This window comes from Callorhinchus milii, unplaced genomic scaffold (genome assembly GCF_018977255.1).
Source record: "Callorhinchus milii isolate IMCB2004 unplaced genomic scaffold, IMCB_Cmil_1.0 Scaffold11, whole genome shotgun sequence".
Taxonomy (NCBI): domain Eukaryota; kingdom Metazoa; phylum Chordata; class Chondrichthyes; order Chimaeriformes; family Callorhinchidae; genus Callorhinchus; species Callorhinchus milii.
This window is the reverse complement of record NW_024704752.1, coordinates 16,560,589-16,587,443: the sequence shown is the minus strand read 5'-3', so window position 1 is coordinate 16,587,443 and position 26,855 is coordinate 16,560,589. Positions and strand designations below refer to the sequence as shown.

General features: G+C 38.7%; 2 protein-coding genes across 2 annotated transcripts; one reads left to right on the top strand and one right to left on the bottom strand.

Annotated features, from left to right (window-relative positions):
- Nucleotides 1-5,144: 5,144 nt before the first annotated feature.
- Nucleotides 5,145-7,681, top strand: LOC103176347 (putative coiled-coil domain-containing protein 195). Its single transcript, XM_007889805.1, has 3 exons — nt 5,145-5,382; nt 6,110-6,368; nt 7,546-7,681. The coding sequence occupies exons 1-3, from the start codon at nt 5,145-5,147 to the stop codon at nt 7,679-7,681; spliced, it is 633 nt and encodes a 210-aa protein (XP_007887996.1).
- Nucleotides 7,682-8,951: 1,270 nt separating this feature from the next.
- On the bottom strand, nt 8,952-20,205 carry LOC103175389 (guanylate cyclase soluble subunit beta-2-like). Its single transcript, XM_042339321.1, is given in 15 exon segments — nt 8,952-9,171; nt 9,590-9,712; nt 10,612-10,817; nt 11,076-11,230; nt 11,529-11,675; nt 11,939-12,087; nt 13,013-13,333; nt 13,953-14,169; nt 14,689-14,874; nt 16,058-16,263; nt 16,982-17,081; nt 17,560-17,720; nt 18,099-18,193; nt 18,633-18,706; nt 20,141-20,205. Coding segments are annotated over 15 exon segments (2,295 nt in total). The 5' UTR covers nt 20,144-20,205; the 3' UTR covers nt 8,952-9,019.
- Nucleotides 20,206-26,855: the final 6,650 nt, after the last annotated feature.

Sequence of the window (26,855 nt, the reverse complement as noted above, 5' to 3'; positions counted from 1 at the left end):
TTTGAAAGTACATATCTCATCTAGTTTATGTACTCTCAAATGGTTTATAGGAACTTGGTCTGTGAATCTTATAAATATTTAAGTTCTAATCATTTGGTGGTGGAGCCCACATGAGGAAAGTCATTAGTTTACATTTATTTTAAGGTTTTAAATGTATTTAATGTGAAATAATTTAATTTTAAGGGTATTTCACAGTCTTTTCGACATGTAATGTCATTCACATTCCTCGTTCTGAAATCAAATGTTCCACTGCAGTGAAGCATAACCCTAAGCATAGAGTGTTTCATTTAGAGCAAATGTTTTGTGCGTGACTGGTATCTTTGCATCTTGTCAGATCATTTTCTCTGAATGTTTCTATAAGTGGCTGAATAGTCGCTATAAATGAAACACTTATAAGATTCATAAACACAAGAAAATGTTGTGTCAAGTGCTTGCTGTGATATTGAGAACTTCTTTCACCTACCTTAGGCAAAGAGGCATTCTTGACTTCTCTGATCCTAAAGGACCTCCCTGAATTGTATGTGACTACTACAACAACAACAATAAATTACATAGCATTTTTCTGATCAGGAGGATGTTTTAAGCAATTTAATGCGGTATTGGTTAAGCCCACACATTTTCCAGCTGTAATGGAATAAATGAAACAAAACCAGAGGTAAAAAATCAAGAAAATAACTCGCAAAAGTGAGAAAGCAAAGCAGGAACATCTGGACCGTAGCAGATGTGCTGACTGAACCAGTGCAAACTTTCCTTGGATGTCTACATTGATGTTAGGCCGAGTTGTAATAGATGTTCCTTGACTTTGCCAGAAGCTTAGCCAGCGCACGCACAAAACAATAGCCTCACTTTGAAGGGAATATTAAGTTACAACATTGTATTTGTGAGCCCAAAACTATTCTATCTGAAAATAAGTGACAATAGATGTGTGCTTTGGATCAACAGTGGCACAGTTTGATTTGAAAAGGCATTAGTTTGTGATGTCTGCTACACTGAACGACAAACCAGACTCCTTGTGTCCAAATTAGTCTTCTAACCTCGGGTCATTTTTTAATTATGATTATTATTTTGCCCACAAAATATACGGTCAATTCACTTGACAGTATATTCTGTGAAGCGCTTTGAGACCTCTCGAAGATGTGAAAAGGCGCTGTATCAAATGCAAGGATTATTCTTCTGACTTGCATGGCATTGAATAGATTGATGCAGGGTGTGGACAGGCTATCCAGCCCAAGCTGTCCATGCCAATGTTTATACTCCACATAAACCCCTACCTTTCCCTATTCCCCTCTTCCATGTTGTTGAAGGCCTCTTACTCCTGGCTTATTTCCTCTTTGCTGCTCTGACAAAAAAGCTGCCAACATTCTGTTCACAAAACATTTTTTTCCAACTGAGCAAAAAAATAAATCTGCTACAGGAATAGCCGCTGGGGTTTTCTGTATGGAGGCACAAGAACATTACCTCCACTTTATTTGGGTTGGAAGCTTACTGCAAACTGTTGTTTCGCCCACAAAATATACAGTCAATTCACTTTACGGTATATTCTGTGAAGTGTTATGAGATGTCTCAGCAATGTGATAAAGTGCTACATTAAACGCACGGATGATTATTATTATTAATGGACACTGTAATTGATACTTCAAGTTTTAAAAAAATCCAAACTTACGAATTCAATGCAAGAAATCACACATCATTTTTAAAAGTATAATTTTTCTTTCTCTAAAGGCAAAAGCCAATCAGACACATATTGGGGCCATATTTGCGATTTCTATCTTTTCTGTGAAACACTATTCCTGATTTTTATGAAAGCATAATATAAGGCAGTGGATTCATGCAACAATTTCACATTTATATGTCTAGAATTCTGCCTCCTTATCATTTGCATGTTGCTCTTCTGTGAACTATTTTGGTATTTGCCCTATTTTCTACTGCAACTCTAATGTTTTCGGGAACGAGAGTCAGAACCATCACTAGAAAACTTTTTCTATGGTTGCTTGTTCTTTCACTGTTTCATATTTCCCTTTTGATTCACAATTCTCAATGGTAACTGTCACTGACTTGCACTGAGAAAACAAATCAGTGATGCATGAGGGTTAACTGATGCAATTAAAGGAAAATCCCAAGTTGCTTGTCATAAATTAAAACCAAGTACTTGATTTTAATTAAATACAAGCAATTTGGTCCCTCAAATATTTTCCTTAATTTTCTCACATAAAAATGTGTCTTTATTACCATTTCACGTAGATAGAGCCTACAGTGATTGCTGCCAGTGGGTATTGAGTGAAATACTAGCAGTTAACATAGCAATGGGATGACGTGTGGATGTTATTCAATTAGCTTCTCTACCTTTCATTAACAGAACATTGGTACATATTCTGTGAAGCACGTTGAGACGTCGAGAAGACGTGAAAAGCGCTATATCAAATGCAAGGATTATTATTATTATCATATTGGTAAAATTTCTGATGAGCTCAAGTAAAGAAAAAGTGCTTATTGAGTGACTAAGTTCTCTTGCTGTCATTGTGACCTAATAAACGGTCCACCTTATATAAATATAGGTACACAGAGAGTAATAGATTCTCACGTTTGAGTTACAAGGTTGTAATCTAATCGGTTCAGTTTGCATCATGAGTAACAAAGAATTGAAAGGTTTAGAATTGTCATCTGAACCCAAGACTAGGTTACAGCTTTCTTCTGACTTTAATCGTTAATCATGCAGAATAGTAGATCACTAAAGGCATCTTACAACCCTGTACTCAACACTGAGTATGGATACCATCATTAATCACATACGGAAAGAATTCAGCAGTTGGTTCATCAATGTTATCTGAACCAGATTTCAACACACTGTGCTTTATTATCGAGTTGGCAATCATACGCAAATCTCATTATCTAGTTCTGGCAAGCACCATTATACTTGGAATAGAAGCTCAAACGTAGTGATTATCAACTGCATTGAATCATACCTTCCAAGTTCATGGAGTTTTTGTATCAAGGATTGATTGCAAAGATTCTTGCTTCTACCATGCTTCACATTTGTTTACATTGAGTTTTGTCATAGTGCTTAAAGGCTAAAACATTAGGGTTAGGAATTACATTTGATGTCTCGTTTTCTTACCAATCTTTTTTTAATTAAAGTTCAAAGTTTAACAGTGTGATTTTTCATAATGTATCAAAAATCCCCATCAGCAATATAAATAGTTCAGCGATTTACCGATTTCTTAACAATTTAATTATTTTCTATGCCAAATGCATAAACGTTGACCATTTCAACAGACATGGAGTAGAATCCTAATAGATGTGTCAGTATCAGGCAGAGATGAATTTGAAAATTCTAATGTTGGGCCAAGGTTACAAAGGTGCTGGATTATTTCCTTTTTTATTTTCCAAATGAAGGTAATTTCAGGAACAGTACAATTCACACCTGACCAGTATAAATAAGTACGTCTGGGGTGAAACATGCATGTCAAGACATGTGTCTTGATGATATTCCATAGTACCATGTTACAAAGTTAAGTACCGCAAATAAAAGTTATTATTCAATGAATTTGATACTTATGAAGGCAGGAGTATCAGCATGGTTCGGTTTATAGCAAACTTGCTGAGGTCAGAATGTTGTGGGTTCAAGTCCCATAACAAGACTTTAGCTCTTATCCTCCAGGCAGACTTCCAGTGCAGTCGTGAGAGAATGCTGGCTTTGTTGGATGCAGATCATTAGTCTGTAAGGATGAGATCGAATGTGCTGAAAGGCTTTCTTTGTGATCTTGTAAGAAATCTGAATAACCTCAATAATCAATCGCTTAGTCCAGGTCTCTCAAATAAAAATAAATCTGTGGATCTTCCTGTTGAAATTGGAATGTATTTTCGGTCAGTCTCAGGAATCAAGCAGCTGGACCTTATCAACTTTGTCCACTTACTAAGGTTTAAAGAAAACTACAGGTCTCACAGTTTTCAATCTTTCTTTGCATAATGTGTTATCATAGAATCATAGAATTATACAGCACAGAAGGAAGCTATTCGGTCCATAGTGTCTGTGCCGGCTCTTTGAAAAGATCTATCCAATTCAATCCCACTCCCCCATCTCTCTCCCCATAGCCCTGTAAACTTGTCCTCCCCAAATAATTATCTGCAGGTAACCGGTAACATCTCAGACTTAATTAGATTTCTTTGTCATTTTTAAATTCATGTGTCTTCCCTACAGCATTTTACTCACTTATATTAAATGAGTGAAAAGTGATTTCAAGATTCACTTTGATGCACGCTCAGTATCTTGACTTTAAGTATGATGTTGGTACATGGCATGAAACACGAATGATATTCCCCTGACGTCTGCGTTGTAAACAAACAGACCATGCAATATTTAACACACAGGAGTGTATCTCCGATTACTCTGGCAACTGTGGCTGAGCTCCACGTGTTATTGAAACAAAGTGTTGTGATGGTGAGAGGGGAGTGAAACAGTAAAAAATAGACCCGCTACAGCAATATAAATGTTTAAAGGTGTTTACACAAGTAACAAATCATATGGAAACAAGCCGTTTTCTACACTAAGTGCATTGTACAAGAGAAATCTGGTACCATACAATTGGAGCCTTGGCCAACGCAAAGTATAAATAATTCAGATGTGGAATAAAGACAATTGTTAAGAGTTTGCAGGATTTTTGTGTCCTCCCATCAATTTTTACCTCTTACTTGGAACTGAATGAAGTGTCCATTACCATGTACATTACCGTGTACATATGTGCTAACGCTGGCACCTGTTTTTAGAATATACTTTTGCTTAATTGATTTAATAGCATTTATGATGGAAAATGTATCAATTCTTCAAGAATGAAATAACTCCATCAAACCCCAATGGTAAATTAATGCCTATCTTTTTCCACAGCGCCATTTGGTTTAAACGTGCAAACCAGTGTTAGACCGAAAGTTGAAACCATCCGAACTGATAAATAAATGATTTAAAAGGTCGTGTGTCTAGTCACCTGAACCAATTGATAGAAGTGATAAACTCAACCTTCCTGTGCGTGTGGCTGTTTGATCCAGGAAAAGGACTGACAGACGCTAAACATTGAAAAGCTGTTACTGTGTGAGCAAACCTGGTCTGGGTGCAGTTAGTTGGCTGTTGTGGCTCTGCAGTTTCCGGCATCATGGAAAGTAACAAGCGCCTGATGCAGATCATCAAAGAAATGAGGTCTGACATCAAGAAACTGGAGTCAGAAAACAAGGCTCTGCGTGTGAAGCTGAGCCAGACTGGAAGGAAAGCAGAAATGCTGGAGAGAACCAAAAGTTCTCCACTTCATCAGGACGTAAATGACGAGGAGGCTGTAACTCACGCCAGCCTACGTAGGAATATCTCTGCTCCTGAGCTGGAACAGCAAACCAAAGGTAAACTGGTCAAGAGAGCAGCAGTGTTGTTAAAGATATGTGGGAGCTTCTCCCTCTAGGGAGAGAGAGAGAGAGTGCGCGTTCCATCCCGACAATCTATCTCTGGAATTCCCATGTATAGGTGGGATGCATGGAATTCTCAGTTTGCTTTGGATACTCTTAAGCACGACACCTGGCTGACCCCCCCCCCCAAAAAAAAACACATCTTCAGTTGTTTGCCTTCCTTTGAAATGCTCAACTACCTGAGATTGATTGCTGTGAGATTGATTTAAGCAGCAGTGGATCTAAAAGGGGGAATGCTTAAGAAGAATATATAAGGGAGAAGAGAATAGAGGGGATGAGAAGAGGGGATTAGGAGGGGCAGAGGCTCATGTGGAGTATAAACACAATAATAATGATAATAATAATCCTTGCATTTCATATAGTGCCTTATCACGTCTTCGAGACGTCTCAAAGCGCTTGACAGAGTATACTGTAAAGTGAATTGTATATTTTGTGTGCTGAATGCCCTGCTTCTGTGCTGTAAGATAATACAGTGTACAATTATGGATCTAAATTAAGTGCTCCAAGTTAGTGTAATTTGAATAGGAAAATAGTTATAACACTTTATGCATAAAATTTCTACTCAAAAAATAAGTGCCGGTCAATTTGTTTGCTAAGTGCCTATTGGCTATGCAGGGACCATATTTTGAATTAAAAATGCTCAGACATATACTGTGCCGTGCAGATAACACAATGACCGTGAGGCGGTATTCCATCTCATCCTTGCAAACCGTCACTGTCGGCAGTAAACCATCGAAATCTCCGAATCAAAAGCGGACTGACCAAATGAATGAGCGAGCGGAGCCAAGCTTTGAAACGGCAGCACAGCCTTGCACCATCATGAAGCTTTCTAAAGATCAAGAAATTCTCACACGTTTGCCAGTCAGATCTAGAGACACACATAATCAAGCAAGAACCTTCCAGGAATACATTCATAAGTGCAAGTAAGCAAGATAAGCTAGTCGGTACAGTATTACAATAATAATAATCCTTGCATATGATATCGTGCCTTATCACGTCTTTGAGATGTCTCAAAACGCTTCACAGAATACACTGTAAAGTGAATTGACTATATTTTGTGGGCAAAATAATGAAAGCTTTTTCTGGCCAAAGTTTAATTGTGTACATAACTACACCTGAGTTTATCAGAATCCAACTGATAAAGTGACTTCATTAATCCATAAGTCTGTTTATAAATGATTAGGGATCCTGCCTTGAAAAAATATTGAATATATGTTTGAGGTACGAGAGCCAACGTGACACAACAAATAGTATATCAGTTTCTAGTTTCTTAGGGATATTTATGGCATTTAAGTAAGTGAGAGAATATTTTCATGAATGTGTTAGTTCTAATTTCTCCATTACAATGACTACTATATCAAGCAAGCAGAGTATTTAAACTGGTAGCATTACAACAACAACAAAATTACACTTGTAGAGCGCCTTTCACGTAGGGAGGATGTCCCAATGTGCTGATTTACCCCTCTGTATAGTAAATGTGGCTTCATTCTGTATCATAATATTAAAATTTACTTGTACCAGTGAGTGACTTAATAATAATCAAAATGTCATTCATATAGTCGAGGGCGACTTGACTTGCCCACACATTTGAGGTAGGAAGGTGAAAGCCAATATGAATTTAGATCAGTGTACTGTGAAATGCAGGAAAGTTAGATTATTATTGAATGCTCAGTGCTGGTGGAACAGGGAAGATATCCAACCATATGCAAATGCAACTTTTCATTTACATTTGTGTTAATTTAAGACATTCTGCCTTTGTTTGCTCAAATGTAATGAAAGTATTTTTGATTGGATTTAAGTGAATATTTCCAGTTGTTCTTGAATGTGAAGCACTTAAACGGGATAATTATTAACTGAAAGGGTGGTTGAGGTCAGAATGCTGGACACATTTTAAGCTTACTGGTGTAATAAGGTGTGTAGTCTAGAAGCATGAGATCAAATGTGCCAAAGGGCATTCTTCAACTTATCCTTTTTGTGATCTTGTGAATTTCATGTTAAGGCATTAAGTGGAAGTGCTAGGTGATAGTTGGTAGACCATATTCTTCATAAATGTCTCCCCAGCAGGAGAGGATATGATGTTTCTATTCATTGTCTCAACAGGTTCAAAGTGAAATCTGTAACTTTCCTTTTGCCTGTGGATGTTGCAGCCGAGTCTGGAAAACAGGGTCCTTCCTCCAAGCTCCCAGAAACTCGGAATTCAGATCAGCTGGCTACGATTCAAGAGAACGATTCGTAGGTGACCTGCCTTTTAGTCACTACCCAAAAAAACATAAAGAGTCATAAGAGGGAAAATTCAGTGCAATTGGCCATAATCATTCGAGAAACTCATTGGAATTTCAGAGAGGTGGTTTCCAGACCATGTGAGGTCAGTCATTTCATTCATGGTACTGTGGCTCCAACACCGTATCCATAATAAACAATGACTTGAAGAAATTCAGTAGGTTCTCATTGACTCGTTTCCACTTTGAAGAAACCTTCTGCAAGATTGCACGTGGTTATGCAAGATTTACATCTTCTGAAACTGGGTATTATTATTACTTTGAAATGGTGAGAGGAGCAAGAACTTGTTTAGGTGCAATGGTATATTTGGTGTCTATAAAGAGTCATAAGAGGGAAAATGCTTCACATGAAACCACATGGATATAATGTAGTACAAACTGATTTGGCTTTTAAATCCATTTTGTATTTTTCCCCCAAAAAAATTGTGTTCTAAATATTAACATGCAATTTTGTTTTTGAATACTACCACAAAGGAACATTTGAATAAGTAAAATGTTTTGCTTTCATCGTTTAGTATTGAGACCAAAATAAGAAAGGCATTAAAATATTGGTTATTTTGGCAAATGTAATAATAAATTATACTTGCATTTGATATAGCGCTTTACCATGTCTTTCAGACGTCGTAAAGCATTTCGCAGAATATACTGTAAAGTGAATTAACTGCATATTTATGTGGGCGAATCACAGCAGCCAATTGAGCACAAAGTGTATATTTTTATATTACCTGTAATTGCTTTGATGTAATTAGTATTTATTAAAGGCCCCACGATTCCATTAATCTCGGTGGGTTAGATCCTGTTCCTGACGTGAAAGGTGATAAACAAATGTAATTTGTTGTTGTTGTTGGGTGAAGGTAGATGCCGCTGACTATATGGAATTCATGAGCAAATCCTTGGGAATTGATACAACCACTTCAGTTTGGTACATGAGTGAAAGAAAATAAGAGTGGAGTTAGTATAAAATCATGTTAATTTTTCACAATGTGATTCTTGTCATAATTGATACTTGGTCTGCAGAATCCATGAGCACACATTTTGTGCAGGACATTTTAAAATGACTGAATGATGCGTTTGAAGGAATCTGATGTTTGAACTGTAAATTAGTGAATTTATTGAGCTGTAGCACATTTTGTCAAACTATACAATAAATCCATTATTGAAAAAATGTCCAAATCACTCTTTCTATTTTCAATATAAGTCAAACAATTAAGTTGGTATATTTCACTGGGTTATTTGTTCAGCATAACTGTGAATTCTGACTGACTATCTTCAGTTTTGTATTTAGACCATACGCTTTATAATAAGATGCAAAGATTTGATTTGACATTTGCTTGGCTTCGTTCGCTGTTTGTTTGCTCCGCTCTTTTCTTTGTAAGCTGCTTGGATTCATCTTCTGGTTGCTGAACGTTGTGGAAACTCCCATAGAGTTTTGAATTGTATGGATTTCCTGTGAAAATATAATTTCTTCATATTATTTCAATCTTCCATTTGGCTCCGTTGCAATTTTCCCCTCTCTTATATTTTGTCTCCTTGACTGAAAGCAATATTACTTCTATCGGGATTAACACAGAAGTCACTGGGAACACATAGCAGGTTACGCTGTATTCATGGAGAGAGGGAAATTAATTAACATTTCAGGTCTATGACCTTTTGTCTATGACAGTTCTGACGAGAACTGGAATGGCTAATTTTCCCTTTCTTAATGCGGACATACTGAGGCAATTGTAGCACCTCAACTATTTCCTCAACTAAGATCAGTCAACTCAGCACACACTGCGATTCAAACCTGTGACTTTTTAACTATATGGCAGTACCTCGACCCACTAAGCCGTAGAAAAGCTTCTTTGATCAAAAATTAAACCAACCTTTGATCTTTTTGTTTGGATGTCTCTTTTCCAGGTCACTGTCAGATCGAGTGCTCAGAGGTCTATCGGTGTATTTCATTGGCACTGTGTATTGCCAAAGATCAAATGAGCTGCTTCTGAGGTCTGTCCAAACAGCAGAAATAATACAAATCAATATAAATAATCCTTGCATTTGATATAGCACCTTACCCCGTCGCCAACACATCTCAAAACACTTTACAGGATACACTATGAAGTGATCTTTGGCTGTGTGTATTTTGTGGACATAAATCAATTTCTCATGTTAAGCAGGGAAAATGTATTTTGTTTGAACAGCTGAAAGTTGCATTTTATTCATTAGCCATCATAACATGGGTGTCTGTAATCTAGAGATGAGCCATCTGACGTTTGTGTAAGCATATACTAAATCCCAGTGGCATTCAAAATCAAATGATAGAATCGGAGGTAGCAGCAGCAACTCTTAAGTATTCACAGAAAGGTAGCTTGATAGTGATGGACAGTGTCAGACGCATGTAGACATCCATCACACTACTTAAAGAGTACGATAGAATGCACACTTCCTTCTGGCATGGGGGTGTGGTGGGGGTGGGGGGGAAGTAGTGACGTGAGGAGAGCCATACACACAACTTTGCAAAAAATACAATTTGTGATATGAACGCAATATAGACAATTGGAAAATTGCTTGAGACGATTACTGTTAAAATGTTTGGGCTAATGACACTGGCCCCGGATAAGACAATGAAATTGAAGTGAAATCCATACAGTGACTTTAAATATCCTGCAATAATGTCTACAATTGTTCATTTCACCTGCACATGTTGACAATGTTCATTCACCCCATAGGTACTATACTGTCCATATGTAAGTAACAATTGATTCAATTAATTCAATAATTTATAATTATAAATATAATAGCAATCTAGTTTTTTTTCTAGAAAAGTGAAATGTGATCTGGCTTCCACTGTAATCTTCAAACAGATATTTTAGATTTGATATCTGCGAATGTTGTATTTAAATCGTACCTTCGTAATCTGCAACGTACTCCTTTGAATCAACTGAGGACTGCACAGAATCTCGACCAGAATCTGATTCTCTTTCTTGTCTGCCCATGATTTCATCTTCTGTGGCTCTCAGATTTCTAATTAGGAAATAAGTGCGCATTATCCCTTTCCCTTTAACTTTGATTTCACCTCTTTCTTGTATTTCAAAATTCTTACCTTTAAGCATACTGCAGAAAAACAGAAAAAACATGTTTCATCATCATTATTATTATTATGTCCCTGAAGCAGTTAAATTTAGTTATCGAGGCAAAGTAGAAACAAACTTTAAAAGCTGTTCTTGTTGCATCAATACACATCACTTCTGTAGTAGCTTTTCAGTCAGTTACCATTCTCAGTTTTAGTAATTTGCTGTATTTCTTTGATAAATAAAATCATGTCTAACACAAAGTGATGTGCTGTGAAAATATTCAAGTGAAAGGCTTTACTTAAAAGTACTGTAACTGAGTTGGATCTTGTTGGGTATCCCATGAGATTCCATTCTTGCAGCTGTGTTGACCGTATCCCCAAAGAGGCAATAACGTGGCATTTTCTCACCTACCACACCAGCGAGGACTGGACCAGTGGTGATCCCAACTCGGATCTTTATAAAGACAGATGAACAACAGCACCAATTCAGGATTCTGCTTTTATTTGTATATTATATTCAACCTGCTCTTTGGCTACCCTCCCCCCACCCTCCACCCTCGATGATCCCAACCTCTTCCCCCCCCATCCCTCCCCTCCCTACTTGGGTCCAAATCCATGATTGTCCAACGCCTTGGAATGACCTCTCGATGTGAAAGCCGCTATACAAATGTAATGTTGTAATGTATAATTACATTGTATTTACTTTGGCAAAATTGGTATTAATCTGTACCTTCCATCTACAAAAAAAGTACCTGAGTTGGCTCTTTGCTGACTGGGTCGATCACACTTTTGGAGGCTATGATCATTCCCAGGGCAAAGTTGGCTATCCTCTCGGCATGTGATGATATTGGAATGGGGACACCTCCGACCACCATGTAGCCATCACCGATTGTCTCCACCTTTACAATTCACAGCAAAGGCTCACTCAGATACATCAGCAAGAAAGTTAGAGAAATATGAGTGCAACTAAATTCACTACCAAGTTGCCAAGCAATCTTACTTTTCAATTTAAACCGACACAAAGTATGGCAAGGGAATCTTCTTTGCAATTTCGGTTTCTTGCGCAATTTTGTCTTGAGGCAAATAACCACCACTTTTTTTAAAGAAAAAGTACTATCTGCTAATGTCGCACAGTATCCCCAACATACGGCAGAACAGATACCTTAAAAACATCATGGACTGTGGTTAGTCTGTCAAACATCAGGAACATGGCATTCAGCATAACCACAATCTGCATTGGTTCACACTGACTGCAGATCACAGTAAAGTTGACAATATCGCTGAACAATATGGTGCATTCCTTAAATTCACCTGAAGCAGAAAATGAAGCACAACACACTGGTAACTGTCTCAATAACATCTGAACATCATCTCCAATGCATTGACCTGACTCTGAAAACAACAGCTTTGGAAGAAAAGCTTTGTGTAATAAGAATAAAGAATGATTTGAGGAAAATAACATTGAAGTCACCAGTAACAAATACAAAAATAATTCAAATTTTAAGGTTGTTCGATCTGACTAAACAGCTTCTGCATGATGTGTCATGTAATTTAAGGTACTCAATGTTTTCCACCAATTTTTCCTCTAATTTATTCTTCTATCCTTTCATAAAGGCATTTGACTCATTTTAAGGTGCAATTTGGCAATTTTAAGTCCTCATCTAATGTCCTCTCCAACTTATTATTTGTTAAGGGAGCATCGATCATGAATTTTGGCAGGTTATTGGATCATGTGGGTATCGCAGCTGACAGCCACATATGTAACTTTTCCAGCAAAGGTTTATGGATTATGATCAGTGGGAGAGGGAACCTTAGCAAAACGTTCCTTCAACTGCAATCTGCTAATTAAGGAATTGGAACCTGTATGGGCTGTTTGCATCACCTAGTGGTGCGTTACCCAGTGAGTGATTAGAGTGGCTACACGCAGTAATATGTTCAACTAATTGGATTATTTCTATTGAATGACAATTATGCATATTTTTTCAGATGTTGAAAAGGAAAAATTTGCAAAGCTATGGAGAAAAGAGCGGGTGAGTGGGACTAATTGGATAGCTCTTTCAGAGAGGCAGCACAGGCACAATGGGCTGAATGACCTCCTGTGCTGTAAGATTCAATGACTCTACGATTCTAAGTTCTGCTTTCATTCTTGAAATTCATCTAATAAGTTTCAAAATTTGAGGGTAAAACAAGCTGTATTCTAATCATATAACTACAAAACTACCTTGAATTCATTTACCTGCTTCTACTTTTTTTCCTTCCTTCAGCTGGTGAGCCACATGCCTTGGTAACATGGCATAGAGCAATGTTTCTGTCTTCTTCTTTTCCTCCTCTAAATTCTTTGACAGGATTCTCAATTCTTCTTTCTTCCTTTCAAGCTGGTTCGATAATTCCATCTCAGCAAGTCTCTGATGATTCAGAAGAATCAGGTCTCTGGTTGCATCGTGAGAAGCGATATCTGAAATGTACATGTGCCTTTCCTGGAGCTCGTCCAAACTGCGTAGCAGAGGAGAGCACAGGTAAGCCATACATTCTAAAGATTCCATCCACACCATTTGACCTGCAGAAAGATTAGCAATAAGCAGAGTATGAGAAGCATTTCCTAGATTCCCCTTGTACATTGGAATATATGGAAAAAATGGATGATCACAAAGATATTCTTGAATAATATACCCTTTTCTACACATGTTTATTAACATAAGTTCCTTCTTCCCCACACCCCCCACAAAAAATGTGGTTGTGGAATTTAATGTAAATGTCTAGAAAGATAAGACCAAAAAAAAGGATTGAGGAGTGTGGCATATGTGATACTAATAAGTGTGAAAATGAGGAATAGTTGACCTCGATGATACTAAAGAGCATACTTATCTTACATATTTACAGTGTACTTTAAACATGAGAATTTCAGTTCTCTGTTGTAAAAGTGCTGAAGATGAAAACGTAATGTGTAAAACAGCAGCACTGATGGAAACATTGCATTGGGCGCATAATAAATACATTTCATGTAGAGATCCAGTACAAGTTTGATAGATTTTGTTACATAGCCCCACTGAATTGTGATTCATACCCAGAGAAAGACATTGTTATAAGATGATGGAATGGAAGGCCAATGTTAGCAAATACAATTATTGTAGCAACGTGTACTGTTTTGGCAGAAACTGTTTTCAACTCCAACTCGCCTCTTAATTCCAAAGATGGGCGATCACTCCACATGTCTGGCATCATTTCCCTATTTGTTCTGAAGACAAATTGGCTATTGATGAATTTCAGGACAGTTGATATTTTGAATGGTATTTTTGGTCGAATGATGGTGAAGCATTTATCAAGTTCAATGTCCTTTATCTGAAGACCTGGGACAATTTTCTGTATGTTTGTTCCTGCTTGTTTCACCCTAAGCTTAAAATGCCAAGACACAATGCAAAACATTTAAATCATTAATACTTAAATGCACTCAAATAATATTAATCAACAGTTTACAATGCAAAATGTTACAGTATATCTGGATGCTCGGGAACATGGAATTAGATATGGTAAGACAGCAGGACAAGAGGGAACAGGTTCAAAGTTGTGAAGAGCAATTTCAGTAGACACCACAAAGTATTTCTACACATTCAGGGTAATCAACACCTGAAATACATTATCCGGAATGGTGCTTCAAACCGGGACATTGGACTCATTTAAAGAACAACTCTGATGCAATAAATGCATTTCACTCCAGAGAATTTAGTACAGATTTGGTTGACGTCTTTATACATTCCCAGAGAATTGTAATGATAGCAATATTTCCAATTGATTCATACCCAGAGAAAGACACAGGATAAGGAGAATAGGATAAGGAGATTAGTCTTATATGACCTGACCTTAATTATGTTCTAGTATATCACAAAATGCAAAGAAAAATATATTAAGACTTGCCTCTTTGTCAAACACAATATGAAAAGGAAATGCATCACAAAATGATTTTGCATCTATCCACAATGTGTCAGGGTACACAGGTTCAAACTCCATTGATGCAGTGACTGTGAAGACAATTCAAAATATCATGTTTTTATTCCATAGCTTTATCCTGATGTGAAACATATTAAGAAATTCTGCTTGAATCTTGTTTTAACTTGCAACTGTGTGTGTAGATCGCTTGATGTTACTTTGTGAACATGGTATTGATGGATATTCCCCTCATAAAGAAAAGGCTATTGATTCTATGTGCTATTTTGCAACAATAATTTTTTACCCTGCATTTCACCCACAAAATATGCAGTCAATTCACTCTACAGTATATTCTATGAAGCACTTTCAGACGTATCTAAGATGTGAAAAGACACTATATCAAATGCAAGAATTATTATTATATTATTAATATATTTTAGAGAAATGAAATCAAAACTAATGAAGGTAAGTCTAGTGGTGTTAAACTTGGAGTTATTTTGATATTCTAAATATCTGTATTGATTTTGCAAGTGGTTCATAAATTACCTTGTCCTATACTCTCGCAAACTGTTTCCCCGTGGGTTTTCATGACGCTCTGTTCTCCGTTGTTCATTGCTTTGTCCACATCCTCAAACACAGGAATTTATTATATATGCATTGTTCAGTTTAGTTGTGTTTTCAATCTGTTTATGCACATGAGACGTATAATACACAAATACATGCATCTGTGTTTACAAAATAAATGGTAAATTATTAATATTGATGAGTATTTTGGTGGTTACTTTGATAGTTCCTGCACTAACATGCAAATATAATGATTACAGTTGAGTTGACGGCAAAATGACAAGTTGTCTGGCAATGGAAAATAGAATCAAGTCAATCCTAATGTGATGGTCTATCTGTTCAGTCCAATATCCGAGCTAGGCAGTTGCGCAGTGTTAGTAACAGTCTTGCCAGCCTGGCTCATAAGCGAGACCAGTCGTTCTACTCAACCCCTGTTAACCTCACAATCCAAAGCTCTAACAGGCAAGGTGCACCGAGCTGGACAGGACCGAGAAGCTTACCAGTCCTCTGTAATAATAGGCTGCGAGGTTTGCGCTGCTTAAGTACCAAAAATACCCTGATGCATCCTTTGGTGACCCCTTACTTTTTGCCTAACTGTACCTAAACTCTCCATGGATTAGATGAGTAGCGTGCATCCCTCTGAGGCGAAAAGAGTGAGCACTCCACAACAGAGAAACAGAGAACATATATATGTGGAACTCTCAAGTAATTTGACATGAAATCTTAGAAGCATGGGGATGGATTTCTACGTGTATAAGAAGCTGAGTGACCAAACACAAACAATGCAGCATACCTGTTTAGCTAACTGTTCTTTGTCACGCGTCTGATTATCGAACAGATCTGGTGACGTACATTGTTCATGTGAATATGCTTCTTTCTGAGTTACCAAAAAAGTGACGTGCTCCCTTTTCCCTGTTTCTTTTTCGTTTTCCATACAGGTTAAAATCTCCATCGTGATGTCAATATTAAAAAAATCGAAAGCTGCTGCTCCAATTATGCCTGTCGAAGAGAAACCAAGTCATATTTAATATCAGTATTCTCAGCTTCATTAATAGCAGCAAATCTCTAAATTAAGGAAATCTTGAATTCTGCCCTAGGTAATGCATTGAAAAAGAAAACGGATACATTTCTGAATCAACACGCCTTGGCGAAACAAACCAATACATTAGAACTCATGGCTCGACAGGAAATTAAAATAAACATTATGGGTATTATGTTAAATTAAATTTAATTGCATGAATACAACACGTATCACTCTGTTGAGACAAAATCCTCCTTAATCATAATAAATAAGTACTTATGGTCTAAAGACGTATGTGAAAGCTAGGTACACACACATAACTATTCAGTTCAGTTACCCTCTATCAAGCTCATGCTTTGAAGCAACTTTTTAAAGTGAAATTATCTTGGGCTTTTTGTTTTTCTGTCGATTTGAAGTTTTATTTACAAGACCCAGGTGATTTATCATGGAAATGGGAATTCAATTAAATTAAATAAGTTATCTTCTCTGAAACGTCAACAACCAGATTATTCACCTTGTTACTCAAATGTGAACATGGTGATCATTGTATTTCTGTTGTATTTCTGTGGCAGTAGATAGATAGAAAGGGAAACTGATATGAATTAGATTGTTACATCTCTTTCACAGACTGTGACCTTGTGCTTCATAATAATGCAGGATACAATTATGAGGGTAATCTTATCTGGCCATTCTTACCCGGAACAATGTGACATAGTCCTATCCTGTCAGAGTAATAGTGCAATAGCATTGAGCCATCTTGTCTTTTTTCTAGTCTGAAAGACGGTGCATTCATCTCCTGCAAAAGGTGAGCATGTTCTTTTTACATAACATAAATGACACTGACAATTCTATACTCAACGATGTGGCATTGGTGCAAAGACTATCTGATACCCACAAGACATAAATACAATTCGTCATAGCATTGTACTTGTCCAGTTTGGGTCTGGTTTCTCAAATGAGTACTTTGCCAATGGCAAGAAATATTATTCATGGAAGCTTGGCTCTTTGGACATCAAACAACACAGTACAGAGTACTGTAATTCACAGAGCCATCAGATGTCCTTTGTATGCTATATTTCTACACAATTCATAAATATTAATGCACAAATAGAATTTGCAAATGTTAATTAATGTTAAAATAATCTGCCTCAGTTTACAACTGAGCCGTTACTTGCAGTTCTGGTACCCTGGACTGCATTCTGAAATGGCAGACTAAATCATAAAATATGTTTTGATGACATTTAAGAGAATTAATTTCTAAAGTTCAAACATACCTCGTAAGACAATGAAAGAAAACTGTGCAAAGCATCAATATTCCCAATGAACTCCATCAGGTTACCTCCCAGAGTACGGAGCATGTGATCATATCCGGATACCTTGCAAAACTCAAAGAAGTACTCTCCAAACTGCTTCAACAAAACATCTGACGCCACATCTGGAGGGCACATTAAAGTATTGTACTGAGCAGATTTAATATGCATCTAACAATGCAATTATATTGAAAATATTTTTAGGGATAAACCCAATATCACAAGAAAAGCAGCCTCATCCTGTATATTATTCACAGAGTATACTAATATATATTTTGTTAAGAAGTTCACTTTCTTAAATTATTCTTCATTTCAAGAGACATTTGCAAAATATTTACTACATTACATTTTGTGCAATGTAGTTACTTATACATTCGATTCAAATGAACAATAATTTAATAGTTTGTTTTTTCACAGCACAATTTGACTGTTACTTTATATACAAGGCATTTAATTAATCATACATGTATCATGAATTGTTATCAGACTAGCATACAACCTACCTAACAATTTGCAAGCTGCCTCTACCAGTTGCATTGTAATGTCATCTGAATACACTCCAAATGTCATAAAATTGTCTGGGGCTCCAACTTCTGTTCTGTTCAAAGATAAATTGAACGCTTTGAATTATAACCGTGACGATTTAATGCCACCGTGTCTCCCTTTAAACCTGATAACAACTGACTTTCTTTTGACAAGCAGTAAGTGTAGTTATCCCATAGTTTTGTCATTGTGGAATTGGTCTGCAGCGATGTGAATTGCATCTCAATCTGAAACACTCATCTACAATGTCACTTAATAGCGCCGCCTGCTGGGGATTTGTGGATGTAAACTGCCACAATATTTGGCCTGGCCTTGGAATAGATAATGTTATCAGGTATAATAATAATCCTTGCAGGTATCTGCCGAGAGACCTGAACAGTTGTTGCTTTACGTTGCTCTTCACGTGGTTCAGAAATGCAGCTTTTGCATTATTCTTACCAGAGCCACTTGTATCACTAGTTATTCAGTAAAAAGTACAGTATGTGGAAAATTACCTCAGATTCTCCCATGCTTCTTCTCCAAAATGTTCTATGACCATAGACTTCAAGCATGTGTTAATAAAGCCATACTACAAAAAGGAAATGCAGGTCAGGTTAGGTTATTTTAAAATGGTTCACTGTGCTGCTGGTGGTAACACTTAATTAACAGTCTTATCCAAAGGAATATATTTCTTGAGGTGGCTTCAATTTGTTTTACTCGTGTCTATTATCCTTCTTCCATAGAAAAGTATTATTTTATTAGCCAACATTCTAGCCCATCATCATCATCAACCACAACAACAACCACTTGCATTTACATAGTGCCCTTCACGTGGGGTAGCGTCCCGCAGCACTTATCGATCATCAATCGTAGAAAGCCTTTTCTATTATTTTGGACGTGTTGTTGCCAGCTCCCCCACAGGAACTAATAATGATGAACGAGAATCCTTACATTTGATGCAATGCCTTTCACGGCTGGAGCACATCTCAAAGCGTGTCACCGGGTACGTTGCAAAGCGCAGTGATTGTGGGCTTTGTAGGTGACACACACCCATGTCCCGCAAACATCCATGAAGTGACTGACCCATTTTATTTGGGGAATAGCTGGCCAGGACACCGGGAAGAACTCTCTTCTCTTTTCGAACTGGCTGCCTAAGGCTTGTGGAGGATGCAAATTTGCAACCACAGACTTTTTACACAAAGCATCCCATCTCCATCTCCTTCAGGTACAATCGTGCAGGTCTCTTGGGACCCGAGAGCAGCATTGTAAGCAGATTTAGGCATTCAAATCTGTCGCTGTGTTAGAATTCTATTGCAAGATAGGATTCAAGCACAAGGCGAGCTTCAACTTCAATGCTATCTTACAATATTCCTCTTAATTACTGTCCTGGGTGCCATTTCACTGCGATTCAGATAGCATTATAATAATAATATAATAATAATAATAGCATTGTCCTTGCAGTTTTGTTTGCTTGTGTTTCAGGGGCACACAACACAATCCCCAGAGCGAATCATTCGCAGTCATTTCATCTCATCTCGTGCAACTGCAGTGGCTCTGCACAAATCCTGCCACTGAACACTGCAAATGTCCTCTAAAATGACAGATCAAGTAAATGAACCCACCCAGCAGGTAATGGGTAATACACCACATGTTTGCAAAGCTTTTTTTTTGGTGGGAGGGGGGGGGGGGGGGAGAGGGGGTAATAACTATTGCCTCTTCCACCCCCTGCTTGTCTCATCAAGGTCACAGTGGGACATTTGCAAGCAATCCACGTTTGCAATCCCAACCAAGAGATATATATGTATATATAACATATAATATAGAATATATAGATATATATATATAATATATAACGAACCTCTGAGTTGCCACAATCTGCTACAACAACGGGGTGCAAAGAGTCATATTTTTTTTTGAGATAGATCCGAATTTTTTTTTTTTTTTGACATCCCCTGAAAACGAGACGAGAACGTGGTCCTGAAAATTGCACGACATCGACTTGCCTCTGAGCAGGAACACTTACCATCCTCAGTCAGTCGCTGAGGTGTCAGCCCGTGGGGAGGAGAGAGCAGGACCAGGACCAGGAGGAGGGGGAGGTCGGTGGGTACCTCTGACAGTCACACCCCACCTGCAATTTGGGTTAAAACACACAGCAGTTTCCCGCAGCTTTCCATTGGGAGGCAGTTGACCCAACGATTGCAAAGAGGCAACATGCTGTGTCCTTCCTCTTGGATGAATTTTTCCTGGTGGGAGAGACAGGGGACACAACGCAGAGAGGCTCCGGCGATGGTGGTGATGCTGCGCTGCTTCCACGACTCAAAGCGTTCAGGAAGATGCTCCGATTGCTCCCCACACACACCCGGACCACACGTCCCAAGGCATCACATCACACACCGTCCATCACAAGCCTCCCGGGTGGCTGCTGAGGGTTTGGTTGGGTTGGGTTGGCAAACACAGGGGAGATGTGTCTGTCTGTCTGTCTGTCTGTCTGGTGCTGGAAGGTGTTAGTGACGATGGTTCTCCTGCAAAACGAATTAGGTCCACTTGTTGCAGTCGCTGTCCACACACACACACACACACACACAGGGAGGGAGGGAGGGAGGGAGGGAGGGAGGTGGGTGGGTGGGTGGGCAAACCTTATGATAGTCGGCAAGTTTCCAGCACATTGGCATACACACACACACACACACATACATACATACATACATACACACATACACACACATACATACATATATACACACATACATACATACACATGCATACACACACACACATACATACATATACACACATGCTTACACACACAACACACATACACACACATGCTTACATATACACACACATACATGCATGCATACATACATACATACACACATACACACATACATATATACACACATACATACACATGCATACATACATATACACACACATGCTTACATATACATACACACATACATACACACACACACACACACAGCTTGTTCCAATTGAATGTATGTCCATTTCACTTCATTGTAAAGCCACTTTCCTCTGTTAAAACGGGAGTTTGCAGTTATTTCTAAAGCGAAGAACAAGTCAACCCACACTCTGCACATCACTGCGATGTACAATGGAATGATTTCCCCACTGCGCTGTGTACAGGAACAGTTCAAATAGCGCCTTAAAGAATGCGAGGGGGGAACAAACTGTTCGAGCGTCAACCCGAACCCTGCGCTGCCTGTGCAAACCTGGTGTGATCGAACATCCCTGAACTGAGCTGACACTTGAAAGTGTGGTCAGAACTTTGCTCACCGCCTCCTAAATGCCACACATAAGGTGCTCACTTTCAGGGATGACCATATCACATGCGTAGGCTCTTCAGTAAAGGTTAGAAGTGTTCATATTACAATGCACCAGAAGAAATTCCAAGGCAATTAGTGCAAACGCTGAACTCTGAGAGATTGCCTCCTCCAGGAATGATCAATAACCTCCACATGGTTTATTCTGAGCTTTCGTTCATATGCATAAAGGATTTAGCAATGCATAAAGGGGTGCAATGTATTTACTCCATCAACGTAACATTTCAGTGTATGGCAGCATTTGGCAAATTCTTAAATATATCCTTGATGTGAAAGCCTGTCTTCTGCATTTGTTTTAAGGAACTCCACAGATATTTTACTTTTGCTGGTATTTTGCTAGTGCTCCAGCCAATAACAAACTTTTAGGAATTTCAGATATGTTTTCACAATTTCCTGCGTTGAGTAAAGACAGTTCAATTGCAATACTTTAAACGTTCGCCATAACAATCTCTAAATTAGTCTTATTATCCCCCCCTCCACACCCAGAGAGCAGCACACAGAGTGAAAGGTTCTATATAAATGCAAATTGTTGTGGTTGAATTTCTAATCTGATCAAGACATGACAGGCTGATCAGTTCAATGCCACATATTTTATATACGATTCCTTTTTGCGTAATAATCCTTGCATTTGATACAGCGCCTTATCATGTAATAGCATAACGCCCGGATCCGTTTCTTGTTCAAAGAAGACTCCTTGTGGTCCGGTTTGGGAATGTCAGTTTTCCCATTGCTCTCTGATAAAAGTATGAAGGTGTTTTACTGAACTCTTTGTAAACGTTTATGCTGCCACCTCGTGGGAGCATTAACAGTCCTTAAAGCAAATAATTTCTTTCTTCATTTTACTGTTGTAATTCCAGTAATGGATTTCATGATTAGAATCACAGTAATAAACCCTTCATTTTGCACTCCTATTTTATGGTCACTTCACCCATCAAACCATTACTTTCCTGTAACATGCCATATTATCTTGTATGTGCTTCATATATATGTGCTATATATGAACATAAAAAATGTTTAGAAAACAGTGACAAATTAACTAAAATGTTTATCATTTAAAAAATAAATAGAACTTCATCAGAACATCATCTGCAAAACAAATTATTTTGCATGTACTGTATAATCAGTGCGGATTATATTTATTATTTAGTATTAAATGTAAAGTTATAATCACGCATTTGCTACAGCTTCTAGAAATTCAAAATGTATGAAAGCACTTTATGCACAACTCCTGGCAATTATAATACGCCCTGTAGGCAAATGTGGTGGCGAATTGGCATACAGTAAGTTTCTACAAAGTGCCATGAAGTGAATGACCAACTAATCTGGAGGGTTGAAGCCAGGCTTGATAACTGAGAGAAACTCCATTCACTTTTCAACTAGTGTCATGGTACCTTTAACTACATCTGACAATGCAGCACTCCCCCAGTACAGCACTGGAGTGCCACTTCAAAGTTTGAACTCACAATATTCTGACACGGAGTACAGACGTGCAAATTGAGCCAAGATGATAAGGTTTGGAATTATCCAAGATTATATTATAAATGAGAGCCTTATAATAATTGCAAGTTTTGACAACTTATACATTTTTCATATATTCTCGTTGGTTCTATTGGAAACTAAACAGTATATAACAGTACATTCAAGGTACAACAGTTCTACTAATTTGTAAAACAAAGTGCGTACATTTTATGAAAGAACATTGCTTTGCTTAATTTATTTTCTGAGTACAAATCTATTTTGCTTCATTTTCTTTCTGTTTGGGACAGCGGAACAGGTGTGGATAATAATAATAATAATAATAATAATAATCCTTGCATTTGATATAGCGCTTTTCACGTCGGGAGGACGTCCCAAAGCGCTTCACAGAATAGACTGTAAAGTGAATTGACTGTATATTTGTGGGCGAACGTGAAAGGATGAGTGATGTATTCTGAGAAGCATAGTTCACTGATGGCCATCGCTGATTTGATGCCCCCTTCTCGACCTACCCACCCATGGGGAAGCACGTGACCTCTGATCAACACGTCCTTCAGTCATGTAGGTGTAATGTTTTGTTGTGGGAGGTGAGATTGAGAACTCAGCAATGTAAGGATTGTGGGCCAAAAGCCTTATTGTGCAATTCTTGCTGGTGCTCAAACATGTAGTTCAGCAGGCACCATTTTAAAATAAATAAACAATCACTACACTTTATAATAAATCACGTGAAGTGCCTTGAGATGTCCTCCCGATGTGAAAGGTGCGATATAAAATGGAAAGAATATTATTCCTATAATGATGGGAAGCGTACAACAACAACAACAACTTGTACTTGTATAGCGCCCTCCACCCACGGTAGCGTCTCAGAGCGCTTCACAGTAGCGGAGCCTGACTCTGAGCCAAGAGTGGAGGGGGTGCGGGGTGCAGGTGGCTGTAAGCACGGTCGAAGAGAAAGGTTTTCAGGCGGAACTTGAAAAGGAGGAGAGAGGTGGCAAGGTGGAAGGATTGAGGAAGAGTGTTCCAGAGTTTTGGGGCATAGTGGCTGGAAGGGCGTCCTTCGATGGTGAGGTGGAGGGTGCGAGGGACAAGCAGGAGGCCGGTGCCAGTCGAGCAGTGGCGCCAGGTGATGGATTGGGGAGTGAGGAGGTTGGGGACGGAGGGAGGTGCCAGGGAGTGAAGGGATTTGAACACGAGTGTGAGGATCTTAAAGTCGATCCGTTCGGTGATGGGGAGCCAGTGGAGCAGGGCCAGAACTGGTGAGATGTGGGTTCAGAGTTTGGTCCAGGCAAGTAGGAGGGCGGGAGGTTTCTGAATGAGTTGGATCTTTTGAATAGTGGCGGTGGGGAGATTGGCGAGGAGTGCCGGCAGGAGGTGACAAATACATGTACGAGGGTTTCGACTGCATTTGGGGTAAGGTACAGTCGGAGGCTGGCAATGTAGCAGAGGTGGAAGAAGGCGGTCCTGGTCAGGGACCAGATATGGAGGAGGAAGGACAGCTGGGTCCTAGGCCCGGATGCCTAGTTTGTGCATTGGTTCAGTGCGTCTGAGGGAGAGCCGTGAGAGGTTGAGGAGTTCAGATCCGCAGGAGTGAAGACGTTGATGGGAACCAAGGAGTATGGCTTCCGTCTTGTCCACATTAAACTGCAGGAAGTTTACACTCATCCAAGCCCTGATGTCTGCCAGACAAGCTGTTAGAAAATCAGTGGACCTCAAGCGGTACTGGAGGAGGCAAAGTAGATTTGTGTGTCATCCGCATACATGTGAAAGTTTACCCCCGGATGACATAGCCCAGTGGGAGCATATAGATAAGAAAAAGAAGAGGGCCAAGGGTGTATCCTGTGGTACCCTGCAGGTGACTGGATGGGGGAGGGAGGAGAAACCATTTGCCGAAATGAAACGGAGGTGGTTGGCTAAGTAGGAGTTGAACCATGCGGGTGCGGTCCCACGAAGGTGGATGAGGAAGGCGAGGCGGTGGAGGAGGATGGCATGGTTGATTGTGTCAAACGTGGCAGAGAGTTCCAGGAGGACGAGGAGGCAGAAGGTGCCCTGGTCCCAGATAGAGAGGATGTCATTTGTGACTGCGACGAGCTAAGTGTAAACCTAAAAGAAACTTAAATATTGCTTTGTTTATTTTTTTGCCAGAAAGCACCTAGACAGGTTTACTGTTCTCCTTAGGATAAATATTTTCAGAACAGGTGACGTTTCCATCAGTGTCTGAAAACATGCAGAAAACCATCACTATGCTTACGGGAGTCCAAACCAAACTGAGAGTTCATTGCATCCCACCTATATATGGAAATTCCCCAAGATATTTATTGAAAAGGAGGTGTACTCTCTTGGAGGGAATCATTCTGCCAGTACTCTGAATCCGGAGAGTAATAGGCACAGGTTGGCAAGAGCCAACGCTTGGGAAACCTAGTATGTGCTTTCTAAGTCTAAACAGCTAAAACAACATGGCTTTGCGTTCAAAGCACTATCTGGTACGCTTGTCCAGCTTGGACCATGATACCCGTTAGAGGTTTGGCTTGCAGGGTTTCAGGTTTCCAGCGCCTTGGGACATCCTCCCGACGTGAAAGGCGCTATACAAATGTAATCTTATTGTTGTTGCTTCGAAATCTAATAGTCAGACAGACAAAAGAAAAAATTAAACACATTATTTTAATTACAGATGTCCGGTTAACTTCACATGTACCTATGCAACAGAAATAAATTAACAATTATTTCAAATCTCTGTATGCGTCTTTCTAATTATACCATAGGTTTCTCGCAGTATCTGTTTACCTTCTGACTCTGAGTCTTTCTCCTCCCACGTGACTCACGCTTTAATGTATTCACCCTTAACAGAATAATTATCCCCAATGGCTTAATGAGGGAAGGCATCACCTGATGGTACACTAAACCAAACAAAGCAGAAAGCCTCAGCATCAACAATCAGTTGTGCGCTGACTTCAGCCGGGGGTAGAAACAGAGGTGACAAATGGCCTCCTTTCACCCTTTGGTGAAAGAGAGAAAATTGTAAAGGTTTTGGTAGGGTTGCAAATTCAAACATGAATGTACCTCAGACTTTTGATTGTCCTGTTTTCTGAAAGGAGGGTCAAAGGCAAGATAGCATTCCAAAACATTTAAATTTAGCAGCAAATATTAGCTCATAGACAGGTTTGATAGGATCATGCACGTGAAATGCTTAACCACTGTTTGTACTATTTTTAAATGTGCTTTTACTCAGATGAATTGTTCAAGCACTCGAAAATAATCAACTTAAATATGAATACCAATCTGTAGAGCACAGGAATGTTGAAGTACTGTACAGCAATAAAAATGCTCTTCCCTTCAGGACTGTTGTGCATGTATTTTGAATTATAGATATTTAAATTTGAGTATTGAACGTTCTCAATCACATGTACTATCTAGTATTAATTGCAATATGTACTAATCAATGAATTTTAACAAAATTGTTTCCCTATTTTCTGTTTCTCCGAGTTTCCTTCTTATAATTGCATTATTTATTGCTTCACATAAAATATTCTTTTGAAGATCAACTCCAATTCATACACTGTCAGTTACAGTTTTCAGTGGTAATGTTTCTTTGTGTAGTTCCTCAAAAATATGTTCGGTCTTCTTTGGCAGTCAGTCTTTTTCAACAGTAAGGATATTGCATCAGTTGATTTCTTTGATGTGTGACATAGAAGCACATAGTTGATGCGATTTATGACAAAGAGCCTCAAAGGATTTAATGGCCTATATTTTAAAGATTTTATTTCTTCAGTTAATATTTCTCTGGTTTTGCTTTAGACGTTTTGCTATTTTCCTGTGAAGGAATACTTTCCCCGTGTCTTGGCCAATTGGGTGCTTCATGGCTATTTTTGGGACATTACGTTTTGCCCACAAAATATACAGTCGATTCACTTCACAGTATTT

Coding starts and splice junctions, on each gene's coding strand:
- LOC103176347 (XM_007889805.1), top strand. CDS start 5,145: ATGGAAAGTAACAAGCGCCTGATGCAGATCATCAAAGAAATGAGGTCT. Junction 5,383..6,109: donor GCTGGAACAGCAAACCAAAG/GTAAACTGGTCA, acceptor TGTGCCGTGCAG/ATAACACAATGACCGTGAGG. Junction 6,369..7,545: donor GAATACATTCATAAGTGCAA/GTAAGCAAGATA, acceptor TTGTCTCAACAG/GTTCAAAGTGAAATCTGTAA.